The sequence below is a fragment of the Cupressus sempervirens genome, chromosome 3 (assembly GCF_028749045.1).
Source record: "Cupressus sempervirens isolate cs-2001-9-10 chromosome 3, ASM2874904v1, whole genome shotgun sequence".
NCBI classification, from domain to species: domain Eukaryota; kingdom Viridiplantae; phylum Streptophyta; class Pinopsida; order Cupressales; family Cupressaceae; genus Cupressus; species Cupressus sempervirens.
In genome coordinates this window covers 701,813,593-701,829,632 of record NC_143120.1, presented here as the reverse complement: position 1 = coordinate 701,829,632, position 16,040 = coordinate 701,813,593, and the positions used below count along the sequence as shown (strand labels likewise).

The window sequence follows — 16,040 nt, the reverse complement described above, 5'->3', positions numbered from 1 at the left end:
ATATATAGAGAGAGAGAGAGTTTTGGGCAGATTTGAAAGGGAGAATCTACAGATTGAAGGGAGTAAGAATTAACAGGAGCAGAAGACAATACATGTCCAGCTAGAAGGATTGATCCTCCAGCAGAAATAATCAATCATCAACAGCAGAACAGATCATAAGAAAGAGTGGTTGTATTATTCAGTGAACAAGGCAGGAGAAAGGGGTTGATAACTTAATACAACAGACATAAACATATCAACGGATATAAATATAGCATCACACAAGACATGGCATATTATTACCACAGACATGACTGCATACATACATACATACATACATACATACATACATACATATATATATATATATATATATATATATATATATAGAGAGAGAGAGAGAGAGAGAGAGTGTCGAGCAGATTTGAAAGGGAGAATCTACAGATTGAAGAGAGTAAGAACTAACAGGAGCAGAAGACAATACATGTCCAGCTAGAAGGATTGATCCTCCAGCAGAAATAATCAATCATCAACAGCAGAACAGATCATAAGAAAGAGTGGTTGTATTATTCAGTGAACAAGGCAGGAGAAATATATAAAACAAACGACACAGATAATCATTGAAGGTAAAGCAGTAGTCATACATACAGCAGAGCAATATATATTTATAATCTCTGAGATAATTATGGTATGATATAATAGTTTTGTGTGTGTGTGTGTATATATATATTTTAATGTATATGTTTCCCGATCATATGCAGACAGTAGATGATTATACATTTTTCAATCTAAATTCCTGCAATAATCAACCATATTTGGGAAGGAAACGAAGTGCAAGGAGGGGGAATGGTGAGGACTCTGAAGGTACATAACTTCATGAGATGGGTTGAGGACTTCCTGAGGCCAGGAAAGACACATTACCACTCTTGGGCCTAGGGTTGAGTTAAGGGCACCCCATAGAAGCAGAGATCTGCAAAATCCCTGATTATACCCGATTAGTCCTGAATCCTAGAGCCAGCCAATTTATTCCCTAAAAAAATCCTGATTCGTGAAAAAATCATTGACCAAATTTTCAGTGACCTTTTTGCATTTAAAGCACAATAAAATCTGAAAATGATTTTAAAATCCCTACAAAATATGGCAGAACCCTACCAAAAACTCACGAAATTGACAAATCACTTAGAAATAGGGTTGTTGATTCCAGGACAGAAGCAAAGTCAATCTGGAGTTGGCGTGGAAACAATTGGTTATTTTGCCCCTTTGTTTTTTTTCCAAACTTTAGAAAACCCTAAATAGAGGAGTGGGAGCAGCAATGGCAATTATCAATCAAATTTGAAAGGGCCTCAATCATCCTAAATTGTGGAGAGGCATGTTAGATAGTGTCAAGGTAGCCAAGCAATTTGCTCTAAATCACAGTTCCAATAAGACCCATGGATTATGATATGATCAGATATATAATTAATATTATACACTAATTTTAAAATTATAGCTATTATGCACCATTATAGATGGCCCTTTAACGAGGAAGCAGGACACCAGTAGTTCATAAATAATATTAAAAACTAGTTTCAAAATTTAAATTATTATGGACTATTATATTAATAGTTATATAATAAATTATAATTATAAATTATAAACAATATATAATTTATAATGTATATATTTATTTTTAATATATATCATTTTTTCATCATTAACATTGGTCTCTACCTAAAATAATAGTTGCCAAAACCAATGACTTGTTAATCTTTTACTTCAACTAAACAAATATCTTTTGTTGAATTATGGACCATATAAAGGACTTATCAATTGCCCGTATGGAATATAAAGCATTGCGATTGTAAAATATGATTTTATAAGCTTTCTCAAATACTGAACCACCCCTAAAAAACTCCTTGCCTCAATAATAATGGAAGTCTTGGAGCACTTGAAACTGATTTGTACTTTTTAAAAAAAAAATCCACTATTGATAAATTTCTAATAGTTGCTAGATCATTGTCTTGGATCTCATATTAGTGTAGTAGTTAGGGCAGGTACTTTTCATGGAGAAGCATTATTAGGGCATCATGCCCCCCCGCATGTCATTGGCTACATTTGATTTCTTAAAACTTTGTACTTAGTTTATAGTTTGATTGTATACAAAGTTACAAACCATATTGTTATTGACATTTTGACATTTGTCTCCAAATATGATATTGTGGTATGCTTTGTGCAATGTAATCAGCGATATGAATATAAGCAATGAAAATCTATTTTATACAAAAAATGGGTTGAACTCTATATTTTATTTGTTCTCAATATATCTATGATGTGGAAATGTCCTTTAACATATTAAAAATTAGGTTTTGACTTTTGCCTTCAATAAATCCAAATTTTCCTGACTTTTAAAAATACTGCTCCTTCGGTTTGTTGATTTATTTCCCAAATGATGAACCCTACTGCAAACTTTTCTCTAAGTCTATATGGGTTAGTTGTTAAGGATACTAAGGGAGGAATCCTCAATCATAAGAGGAGAGAAGGATAGCGCAATGAAGGGTAACGATATCAAGCCCTACCAAGTACATCACCTCATATGTATGGTTACGACCACACAAGGCGAATAGGGGTAAAGATTGCATTCAAGGACCTAATGTCAAGGGCACCTTATTGCAAACTTCCCTTCAAGCTTATCTAGGTTGGTTGTTTTTTGTAACTAAAGAAGGGATCCTCGGTTATAAGAGAGAAGGATAGCATAATGGAGAGGAACAATATACAAGCTCTACTAGGTATGCCATCTTACAACCACATGAGGCCAAGGGGGACAGAGTTTCCGCTCTTGGGCCTAGGGCCAAAGATAATTAGGGCACCTCATCATGTTCATCCTATCTCAACAAGATCCCCAATCATTAGAGGAGAGAAGGATATCATGATATAGTGTCTACTAGGTACACCACCTCATGGGCATGGTTACGGCCACATGAGGCCGAGGACAAAGTTTCCACTCTTGGGCCTAGGTCTGGATATAATTAGGGCACCTCATCATGTCTTTCATGTCTCAATCCTTGTTATAGGTGAGCCCATGAGAATTGTATGGTATTTCTTCTTAACCCTAAAATGGATGTATTAGGTGTATTATGATTATATTAGTATTATCTAATTCAATTGAGGGTTCCAACTAACTTATTTCATCTTAAACCTAGGTTAGGGTTATATCTCTACCTATATTGTATTCCTTGTTTTATTTTGATTTGTGAAATTAGGGCAAAGCATAAGGTGATCATAAAAGCAAACATTACGAGTGGTATCAAAGCATTGATCCTATCAGCCTAAAATGTAAAGATAAATCAATGATCTAGCAATATGTGTGTTGTGTGTATACTTCATTTATGGTTTGCGTCTTCATAGTTCATACATTCATGTGTATAGTTTGTGTTTCTATTGTGAGTACTTTGTATTTGATTTTATTTTTTGTTAATCTAGAATTGAGAATAACTACGGCAAACCAAAACAATATAAATTTATTAAATTGGAGATAATAAATGCGGGTTATTGTTCTCGTGTGCAAAAAGCACACCCTTGCTACGATTCAAGGAGGTATCCATGATGGTATGCTAGAGAGAGAAAACTTGTCTTAATATTACAAACCTAGCAAATTTACAATAACTTTGTTAAGCTATTCCAATTAACAAATTGATATGACATCAAAGTTGCATAGCAAAAGGTGAATTACAAATTAGACTCCGTGATCATTCAACCATTGCTCGAGGACAAGCAATTTTGGGGAAGGGCGGACTATCATGCCCAATTGAGACTAGGGAAAATCCATGTCAATCACAGCCTTACACAATGACAAAAAAACCTGGGTGGTGGCAAAGAAATGAAGGCTGACTAGGCCAAGGAATACAACAATTTATCCTAAGAGTCTGCCAGGATTGGATAGATTATTTTCTAAGGCTAGCCCAATCATTAGTTACCAGTAATAACAAATAACATCGTATGAAGAGTCATGTCCCTTGCTAGCTGGAGAGTTGTGACTCCTTCCACCAAAAGAGATGAAGGGAAGGCATTTCATTTGAGATGGGAGCCATAGGAAGAGAAATTGTTACAGCAGACCAAAAAACATTATTACAGAAGACTAGAATATATTAAGAGTAGACAAAAACATATCAGCAGATAGAGATATAGCACAACAGAAGAGGTAAGCACATTATTACCACAGACATGATTATATGTTGTTGAGCAGATTTGAAAGGGAGAATCTGCAGATCAAAGGAAATAAGAGCCATCGGCGGCAGAAGACAATATATGTCTAGATAGACGGGTTGATCCTCCAGCAGAAATAATTGATCATTAGCAGCAGAACAGAACACAAAAAACAGTGTTAGTAAAAAAGGCGGGAGAAATATACAAAACAAGCCTCAGAGACAGAAAGTCATGCATACAGCAGGAGTCATGCATATATCAGAAGCAGACATACAAAGAGAAGAGCAATCTATTTATAATCTCAGAGATTATTGTGGTATGAAATGATAGTTATGTATGTACATATAGAATTGAATGTATATGTTTATACCAATCATATACAAACAATAAGTGACTATGCATTTATCAATAAGAATTCCTGCAATAATCAACCATATTAGGGAAGGAAAGGAAGTGCGAGGAAGGGGAATGGTGAAGTCTCAATAGGTATTCCACCTCATGAGATTGGTTAAGTGCATGAGGCCAAGGGTGACAGGAATTCCACTCTTGGGCCTAGGTCAAGGGCACCCTGCTGCAAAGTTCCCTCTAAGCCTATAGGGGTTTTTTGTTGAGGTAAATAAGGAAGGGATCCTCAATCATAAGAGAGGAGAAGGATAGCGTGATGAAGGGGACGGTCTACAGGCTCTGCTAGATATGCCACCCCATAAGTATGGTTACGACCAAATGAGGCCAAGAGGGTCACAGATTGCACTCTTAGGCCTAGGTTCAAGTTAAGGCACCCTATTGCAAACTTCCCTCCAACTCTACATAGGTTGGTTGTTGAAGTTACTAAGGAAGGAAACCTCAATTATAAGAGGAGAGAAGGATAGCATGTAAAGGGAACAGTCTGCAGACTTTGTTAAGTACGCCACCTCATGAGTATGGTTACAACTTATGACCACGTGAGGCCAAAGGGGCAGAGTTTCCGCTCTTGGGCCTAGGCCAGAGATAATTTGGGTGCCTCATCATATCCTTCCTATCTTAACGGGGTCCCTAATCATAAGAAGAGAGAAAGATAGTGTGATAGAGGGGAACGGTGAATAGGCTCCATTGGTACCCTACCCAACTCATGAGCATAGTTACAAACACGAGGACAAGGTAGACAGAATTTCTGCACTTAGGCCTAGGGCTGGAGATAATTAGGGCACCTCATCATGTCTTTCCTATCACAAGCCTCATTATGGTTGAGCCCATGACAATTATGAGCTATTTCTCTCTTAACCCTAAAAAATGGATGTATTATATGTATTATCCTATTATTATTATCTAATTTAGTTGAAGGTTCTAAGTAAAGTTTATTTCATCTTACTCCTAGTTTAGAGCTATATCTCAAACTATACAGTGCTCCTTGCTTCATTTCAATTTGTAAATTTAAAGTAAAGTATAAAGTGATCCCAAAAGGGAACATTACAGTTTAGCTATTTGAATTACATTTTGAGTTGCATTTACAGTGGATTCCTGCATTTATTCGATGGCATAATCATTAATCTGATTTACAATCTATAATTTCTTATTCTGATAGTTCTGAACATAACTTTGCAATTAATCATTCTGAATCCATTTGAAAAGCAGAGTTAATTAGTCATCAGAATATTACATTGCCTCTAACATGAAGAGGTTCCACCATAAGGCTTGTGGGGTAGCTAAAATGATTCTATGCATTTAATACAGAACCCTCCAACACAAGAATAAATCAGGCTAACCATATGGACAAAAAAACTTGGAAGGAAATAAAAGTACTAAGCACCATCATAAAGTAAAAGCTTCTATAAGGGTGGAAATCCAATGGTAGATGATGATGTTTGAGGGCATGAATAGAAAACCATGCGAGAACATGCCAAGTTGCTGAGTACTCGCATATTTTTCAGCTGGACAAGTAAACACAAGATCAACTCATGAATATCTGCTGACGAGTTGCAGAGGATAGATCATCAAATTTAGAATGAAAACTTGTTGGGTTTCAAGCGATTCCAATGTGGAGAATCACAGCAGGGGATCAAAATGTGCCAACATAGATTGGAATGGGTTGGGGAAGGTCATAATGTGAGTTAAAATTAGGGCAAGTTAAAATATGTATTTTACAAAGACTCTTTCTCCTGAAATTTAAAAAGTTGAATTTGCCTCTCCAACAAACCTTGGTTTTTGAAGAGTTATTGCCAAGATTCTGGAGAGATGAGAATTTTGGGTTTGCCAAGTACTCTGAGTTCAAGTCAGTGAACTATGGTTGAGAGCATGACTGAACTATCTCAGACCAACTCAAATGTCAAACCAATAGATACACAATACCTAAGGATGAAGAGGAGAGCAGATTTTTTCAAACCTTTGGTGGAGCTAGAATGGCATAACATGATAGAGCACTCGGTCTATAGTGATATTCAAGCCAGGGACATCATGCAGCGTAATTTTAATAACAATTGCTTCTCACGAAAAGCTGAGAATATAACAGACCACTCAACAATTTTTTCAGATAGTGTTGGCTAACTTTCCATAAACAAAGTACATCCTGCTATTCGTTTTGCCAAATTGGACGTCCTCAGAATTAGCCTAAATACATATGTTACCTTAAGTTTTTGTATTTATCGAGCCCGATAATTTCGCCTACTACTCCTCACTTCCAAAGAAAAATTTGATTACTTAATTTTCTGTATTACTGAGAACCTGCTGTTAAACATTTGCCTTCCCTCTTTGAAGAAGAGAAAATGGCAAAGGCAAAAGAACGTTGAAGATCCAACCTCCCAAAACAGAAAGATCTCAAACTTATCTGTGTACAATCTCACTCTTGTAAATTTACATCAGAATGATGTGCTTCTGTTTTAATACTCATTACTGATGTGTCCTGTCATTTTGTCACTGGAAACTACATTAGCAATAAGGATAGTCATTATGTTACAACATACTACAAGTTTAGGATTCTAGTCGTTTTCATGCTTCAGTTAACTGAAATAGTAAGGAGAAGAGAAAGTATATAGCAAGAGACTAAGAGGAATAGTTGTGAAAGATGCAAACTAGGGCCAAAAGATGTAATAAAAAAAAGAGAACAAATCTGAAAAAATTGGTGGCAGCAGATAGAAGAAAGAAACAGCTATTTCATTGATCTGCGTGCACCCCAAAAGATAAGTTACATGGCCTCTAAAAATAGAGGACTTTCAACTAAGGAAGAAGATCTAGAGCCTATATGTGGATAGAGAATGATGGTATAATGGACAGAATTCAAGCTGAGCTTAACAACTTTTATTTATGTGTGTATCTCTGTGCCGTAGGTTTGGAGAAATGCTCTCTGCTATGTGCACGTGGATAGGAGATGTGGAATTAGCTTTAGTCTGGGTGTAACAAACTGCAGACGTGGAAAGAGGTTTTCCAACAAGATGCAGTTAAAGGACGCAAAGCAGAGAGGGCCACTGTCAAGGATGAATGCAGGAGAAAGCGCCTCTCTCTTGTCATATACTAGTTAACCCAATGTTGTACTGAACTTTGTTTCAAAGTACGAGGAATACAGTGTGCAATCATATGTCTGTATTCGATCCTATCATACTGTCCAACCATACCTTTTTTGGGATATTTAAGTGCTTTTTCTTCTGACCGGGAAAAACTTTAATAAATTTGAGATATCTGAGAACGAATCTTATTTCTATTTATCAAAGACAACATTGCCCTCTTTCCTCGACATGGAAAAGCTAGCATCCTTGGTTTGCAAAGCTCGTCTGTGTAACCTGTATAGTTCCACGTCATCTAGAAGAGCTTTCGCTAGTGTCTTTTGGCAGAAAACTTAGTTCCACAATATCCATGCTAATTGGAACTTGTGTTCCTAGTCTACTGTGCAAAGAGGAACGGAATCAATAACGTAATTTGCGATAAAGAATTACGTGACTGTTTTTGACAATGCAATCAACACTCCAGAGTGCAGAGGAGCCAGTAGTTCCGTGTCATTGAGTGCCCCAGCATGCCAATAGGAGGTTGATAATTCGTATTTAATAACAATTAAAGAAGCTTGAATTTTAAGTACAGAATATTCGGTAGCAAATGCTATGATTGTTATTGAAAGAACAATTCACGCTCCAAACAGTTCACTGCTGGAGAACCTAGGCACAATAATGGGAAGTCCTCAGGTTCTAGTTTTACACAGTCAATGTAAGATAACAATACCAGGAATTATTTACTAACATAGCTTACAACAACAGAAAGTTGCATTCCGGCGAAGAATCCTACATACTTTGACGTGTTGAAACGGATTCGAACCACGACCTAACCCACTGCAACATCAACTCTTAGCGACATAGCTAAGTATCCATTACCCAAAAGGAAAAGAAAAGATTGGATTAAAAGCACAAACATGCTTCGTCAACCCTTGCCTTGCGATTATTCTAGCTCCTTGAAGGCAAAGACATATATCCTCCCAGTTTGACGATTTCAACGGCTACAGTAACTATCTAATTCGTGGATCAGAGGATATGCAAAGGTCGGAAATTCAAATCTAGCTCAGACTGAAATAGCTTTGAAAGAAAAACGAAAAATGAAGCAGAACCGTACCGAGAAAAGTGAAGGCATTGCGTTTCCAAGCGGCCTGAAAAGATGTGGACACAACAGAGGCAAAAGAAGCACGACCACTCCTACGAATACGCTCTGAACGATTTGCTTCTGCATTTTCAGTTTGTTAGATTTCATGTTCGAATCCCACAATCACTCCACCTGAATAAGAGTCCTAACTTATGAAGGATTTGAGCTTAAAGTGTATTTTGATATGCCGGAAGCGCTTTCATCGAAACGGCTTTTGCATTTGTGCCGTTTCTCAGCACCCGCTAGGTTCAGCGGGTGAAAAGTAGCCGCTTGGTCATGTGGGCGGAAAGAGAGCCTTCCTTTGGAGTGGCACGTGAAAGAAAATTAATTTAATAGCAAAGAATCCGGAGACTAGGAGAAGTACAAAGTTATTATTATAACGTCGGTAACGGTCAAGTCGCGCTATATGAGAGCAGGTTGTTTGGCCACCAAATCTTTGACCAATAATTATTCAGTATTAATCAAAAATTAAGAAATTATGGGGAATAGTAAGTCCAAAGGAAAAACATCTATAGATGAAAAAAAAAATTGGTATTATTAGTATAATAGTAGTGTGAAGGGTCATTGATATTTTGCTTACATTAAAGTCTTGAGTGTACTATGGTTACTATTTAATTAGTTTCTTTTCAAAATTGTATATAAAAATGCATTCTTGGTTTTTTTAATCAAAATTATGAATAATTAAATTGGTATTATTAGTATAATAGTAGTGTTAAGGGTCATTAATATTTTGCTTACATAGTGTGAAGGGTCATTAATATTTTGCTTATATTAAAGTCTTGAGTGTACTATAGTTTGTTTTCAAAGTTGTATATAAAAATGCATTCGTGATTTGTTTTTTTAATTAAAATTATGAATAATTTTTTTTTGGGAGGAAATTAGTGTAGAAAAATACATTTGACAAGATTCTATTAAAGATATATAATATTAAGGAGAAGGTTAAGAAAAACCAATATAAACTTTTAAATATCATTTATAATTTATAATTACAAGTTGCATGAATTGTAGTTGTAAGTTTCATAATATATCAATATCAATAAGATTTCAAGTTTGATATTTGACAAAATTATTTTACTTTAATAAGTTCAAATTTAGCATTAGAATCCACATTTTGCATATATGTCTATCAAGGTAGTTGCAAAGCAATGTCCCACCTCAAAATAATTATGCAAATATGGCTTTACTTGATTTTAGACCCATTTCAAATGTTAAGTGTGTAGGACAAACAATATTGAGTTTTAGAAATTAACTTAGATTTAATAGTTGTTTATATCACATTATTGTCATTACATTTTAAAAATACCCAACAAATAAGATGTGTAAATCCTTATCTTTTCCTTGTTGTAGTAATGGTTGCATTTCATTCAAATAGTTTTATAACGTGATTGACTACAACAAAAATTCATATATATAATGATAGTAATGGAGATTGATAAATATGGATAGATTTTGTATCAAATGTGCCTACAAATTCAATTTTGAAGAATGGTCATGAGTGGGAAAGATTGCACTTTGAAAATAATGACACCAAAAATAGACTACTAGGAATAAGAATTGTGTTTGAAAGTTAAGAAGGGAGTAAATATACAAGAATAATTATCAAGGAGTAGGGTTTGACAATGTCACAAAACGTAGCTATAGGAACAAGAATCGAAGATCGACAAAGGGGCATGACATGTTGGAGAAGTGTGAAGTTTTGGTAAGAATAGAAATTAGGTGGATGATAAACACTTGAGAGATAAAATAGATTTAAGAGTGCTTTCATTAATTGGGCTTCACAAAATGGATGAGAAGTTGGAGGATAATTGCTTGATAGAAAAATAGATCAAATATTTTCTAAATCAAAAGATGAAATTATTTCTAATGGATTGAGTGATTTCAAAAAGGTTTTGACATGCAAACTAAAGGAAAAGAAGCTCTCATTTATTCATCCATAATTCTAAGAATTCTATTAGCAATTAGAATTTTTAGGTTTGGAACAATGGCAAATCTCTAAACATTTGTAGTATAGAGGCCTCAAATCATAAAGCACTTTGAGTTTGTGAAAGACGTCATTCTAGGTTGGTTATAGTTTATCAATATAACACTTATCCAAATTTGCAGGAAATGGGAGGAAGTCATCCTCTAAGAAGAAAATTAAGAAAATCCCAAAACCTCTTGGTCTAACATGTTTCTCAATAACTCACAGGCGCAATGTGATTTTGGATAATGATCATATTTGAAAGTAAGGGAAGGATACTATGACTTATAAAGCTTAGAGATGAGAGAATCTTCAAGACGCCATTATTCTAGCAAAGGAAAACAGGGGAAGAAACTAGGAGGATCAATGTGCATGTGAGGGAGAAAGAGGGTGTGGGTAAAGAGGTTAAGCCTAAGACAGGTGATGAGAATCTTGGGGGAGTTCAATAGGGTTCCATTAGAAATGTGAATCTTTGGAGTGTACATGAGGGTATCCATATTAATAGCCACGTGGATCACTTTACAGATGCATCAATGTTAGTTAAGGAGACTAAGAAAGGGTAGGTCATTATATCCAATTGGTTCATCCCTAAATCAAATTATCAAAGAGAGTATGACTTCTCTATCTTTTATGGTGGATAACTTGTAGAGTGTTGGTGATGGGGGTTTGGATAAGGATGGCATAAAAAAGATGTTAGTTGTGATTTAGATGGTGGTTAGGGATGTGAATCATATGAAATGGACCAAAATGAGATAATTAGAATGCTAAAAAATACTATTGTAAAGTTCTATGATAAACTCAATATGAAAATTAGTGTTAGAAAGACCGTGATCTGGAAGAGTTATTGGTCTTTACATGTTGAAGGTGACTGGGAAATAGAAAAAAAAAGGTCAAACCTTTGGGGAGTGTGGTGATACTTTTTTGGAGGATGCAAGGGTGTTGGCCATGCTTTTTTTTCTATATAAAAAAGTGTCTCTTAAGGTGTAAGGACCTTCAATTGGGACTAGGAGCCAAATAGAATTTGTGGACAATCACTCTAGAGTCATTAAAGATTTTATGTCTCTAAATGACTATATAACTAAAAAGGATTTTGAAGTTGTTGAAATTCTTGAGGAATTGCATTAGACAAGTTTAGGACCTTGTCTCTATCTTGTGTGTTGTTGTTCTCCAATTTTGCAGTTTATGATGGTTGATTGTTGATTCTATCATGTTTCCTTTCTTTTGGTAGCATTTTGATGTAAAGAGTTTAATGGTCCTTTTAAGACCCATTTTACCTAAATAAAAAATTATTATGTAGAATTTTTATTATTATTATTATCTAATTTTTTAACTAATGTATCATTTGCATTATTCAATAAGTAGTGAAAATGACGAATATTGCAAACAAATCAGAATGAACGTATCTCATCATCTACCCTAACCCCAAAACTCTGCTAAAAAATAACAAAAAACAAGTCCTTCATGCCCCATTTGGTTGTAGGAAGATGAGGGTAGAAATTGGGTTATGAGGGCAAAAATCAAGTTTTGGAGCTTTTCACGGGCATTTGGTTCATCAAATTCAGAACCCGATTTCAAATTTTGTCTTCCATTTTTGGACGAATTTTAGAAGATGCATCTTCCAAGAAATAGGTGGAATTCGAAATGAGAACCTGGGTATTGCAAATTATGAAGTCATTTTAACAAAACTATCCGGTCCACAAAAATCATGGTTAGCTTTTTGGAAGATGAAAGGGGCATTTTGGAAGACGAAGTAACATTGTTCTTCAATGAGTTTTTGGGGTTTCTGGCACCATTGTTTTTTGGGCAAGTTTGGGGTTTCTCTAGCTATTTATCTGGCTTCTTCTTGGGCGACGATTGTGGTTGTGGGGTTTGTTTAGCTTTGGATGATGACGACAGCTTTGTCTGGTTCTCTTCTCCCACCCAAATTTATAGGTTTTGATTTTTTGTTCAAAAATGAGTTCTAGTATGTGCTCATGTCATTACTTCTGATTACTGTATATATCATAGTTAAAGCTTTAATTATATGTACCAATAGCAATGAAATGTACAACTATAACAATAGTTTCTAAGGTCATAAATTATGTATAGATCAAGTATGTATAGATCCATGCAATACCATTAAACAGAGGCAACTCATAAACTAGAATTACTTCAAATGTCAATAATGCCAATGCCAATGAAATGAACAACTAAACTATGTAATAGTTTGTTGTTGTAATGAGTTCCAATTTAGTGTTGTGAGAGATCAATGCAATACCACTAAACAAAGCCAAGTCATTAACTATGCATGGATCAACTATCTATACATAGTTTGTGTACACATAGTTTATGAAGTCATAAACTATGTATAGATCAATGCAATTCCATTAAACACAACCAACTCATAAACTATGTATGGATCAACTCAATGGTTATGTTTCTATCTTCTTAGCAAAACAGTTAATATATGGTGTTAACAGTTTGTTTCAAATTTGCTTAGCAAAACAGTCAACATGTGCTTAGTAATGAGATCAATGCAAATCATGTCAATGAAATGAGCAACTAAGTTATGTATAGATCTATGTAGAGATAAACCCTATTCCCACATGCCAACATTGCTTCTTTTCATCTTCTAAAAGATGAACCTCAATTTTCACAAACCCAACGATTTATTAAAATTCATTCATAAAAACCCAAATTTAGGTTATAATTTGTACTTGTGTGTGTGTATACATATATGTGTGTGTAGATTTATGTGTACATATATACATGTGTCTCTATATGTGTATACATGTGTTTGTGTTCATATGTACATGATTGTGTGTACATATAAACAAATGGAATCAATAGTATACATTCATTGCTACAGCAGTACAAACATATTACATGAGTAGAATGACACGTTATTGTTGCATTATTCATTATGGGCTTATGATCCTCACCAATTGTTACTCCTTGTTGTATTTGAATAAATAATTGACTTCTTAATGCAATGAGGCTAGCAAATAATCATGTTGTATCTCAATAGGAGATAGTTGATATCTTATAACTGATACTGTATGATTTGTCCACATTTCAGGCCACTGATGGATCCTATGGACAACATAGGGGTTCAAGGGCGCATAGTTAGGAAGCTCACATACACCCGTATTTTCACAGTTCTTTTTTTTTTGTTGCTATATCCAAAGTACTGGTAGCCCGAGAAAAATGGGTAAACAAATAAGAAAAGAAAATTCCTTTTATAGAGACATTATTCATTCCAATGAGGTGGATTGTCATGACCAGATTCAGATGAGTAGGGAAGCCTTCTTTTCTCTAGCTCATATTCTTAGGCTGAAAGGAAGCTTGAGAGATACGATTCACTTGAAGTTAGAGGAACAACTAGTGATGTTCCTCCACACCCTTGGGCACAATTTGAGGAACTGCAAGATTGCCCATAACTTTGGGCACTCAGGAGAGACAGTAAGTCCGTACTTCCACAAGGTGTTGATGGTTGTCTTAGCCGTTCACAAGGATTACTTCATACCACCTAGTCTAGGCACTTCTCCCAAAATTAGTGGGAAGGACCATTTTGAACTGTTCTTCAAGGTAAATTGTGCATTGTCTGGATTGTTATCCTTACCTTATTATTGCTTGAACATACATTTGATCAGTGTATCATATCCCATAGGATTGTGTTTGAGTTATTGATGGAACCCATATTCCAGCACAAGTCAATGTTGACATAAGGGTAAATATCATGATAGAAAAAGGAACATGTCGCAAAATGTTATGGGTGTCTTCTCCTTTGATTGTAAGTTTTAGTAATGCCTTGTTGGTTGGGAAGGCTCTGTTGCAGATAGTCATGTTCTAGCCTTAGCTCTTTCCAGAGCAGATCCACTTGTAGTTCCCCCTAGTAAGCCAAATCACATTTTAATATACTCAAGGATAGCTAAAAGTTTCAAGTATTAACAATATACATCTTTTATGTAGGAAAATATTTTCTAGTGGATGTTGGATATCCAAATGCACCTAGATTTCTCACTCCTTATCGATGTACACACTACCACTTGAAAGAGTGGTCAAGAGAAAACCCAAATAACTCTGCACATGAGTTGTTCAACCATCAACACTCCTCACTTAGAAATGTAGTATAACGTATGTTTAGTATTTTGAAGCAAAGTTTTCCAATCTTGAGACATGCAACATCTTATGGCATCATGACACAATCCTATATTGGTTTGGCATGTTGCATACTTCACAATTTCATTATGATAGAGGATGGCCTTCCATTGGAAGTATCTATTGAAGAGGAAGGTGATCGTGATGGGATAGAGGTACCAGTGCTTAAGACATATGGGTGGTCTTCGTAGGATAGAAATGAGCGGGCATAATTTTGAGAACATGTAGCAAGTAGGATGTGGGAAGATTATAGATCTTGAGAATAATTGAACTTTTATGGGATGATGTGTTTTATTTGATTAAAATGATGTATGCATATAAAATGATGGATGATTTCCTTTTCTGATGTTTATACCTATTGGATATGTTAGCCTCATTGCATTAGGATGTATTACAAATGATAGCCCTCTTAGCCTTGTTGCATTAGGATGTTTAAATGAAATACATCAAAGAGAACCAAATGATGAAGATTATAAGCCCACTAATAACAAGAGAACAATGAATTCGCTAAAAAACCTATTTTTCTGATGTTAGTCCTTGTTGCATTCCATTTAAATTTAAACAACATTAACTTTCAATTTCAATCATATGATTAATTTAAATTGTGATACATTTGTACCTATTGAATATGTTAGCAAGTAGGATGTGGTAAGCTTACGAATCCTAAGAATATTTGAACTTTTATGGGACAATGTGTTTTATTTGATTAAAGTGATGTATGGATATACAATGATGGATAATTTCCTTTTTTTGATGTTTATACCTATTGAATATGTTAGCCTCGTTGCATTAGTATGTATTACAAATGATAGCCCTCTTAGCCTCGTTGTATTAGGATGTTTAAATGAAATACAACAAGGAATACCAATGATAAAGATTATAAGCCCACTAATAACAAGAGAACAACATATTTGCTGAAAATCTTATTTTCTGATGTTAGTACTTGTTGGATTCCATTTAAATTTACACAACATTAACTTTTAATTTCAATCATATGATTAGTTTAAATTGTAATATGTTTATACCTATTAAATATGTTAGCAAGTAGGATGTGGGAAGCTTATAGATCTCGAGAATAATTAAACTTTTATGGGACAATGTGTTTTATTTGATTAAAGTGATGTATGCATAGACAATGATGGATGTTTTTTATACCTATTGAATACGTTAGCCTCGTTGCATTGGG

At 34.9% G+C, this 16,040-nt stretch overlaps 1 protein-coding gene across 1 annotated transcript in view; it reads right to left on the bottom strand.

The window, feature by feature from the left end:
• The window catches only part of LOC149568689 (O-fucosyltransferase family protein), an 87,355-nt gene extending 78,295 nt beyond the window's left edge, over positions 1-9,060 (bottom strand). The window contains exon 1 of the mRNA XM_089821580.1: positions 8,728-9,060. Coding sequence (XP_089677706.1) covers positions 8,728-8,862 — 135 coding nt within the window. The 5' untranslated portion in view covers positions 8,863-9,060. The remainder of the gene's footprint in view (positions 1-8,727) is intronic.
• Between the last annotated feature and the right edge of the window lie 6,980 nt (positions 9,061-16,040).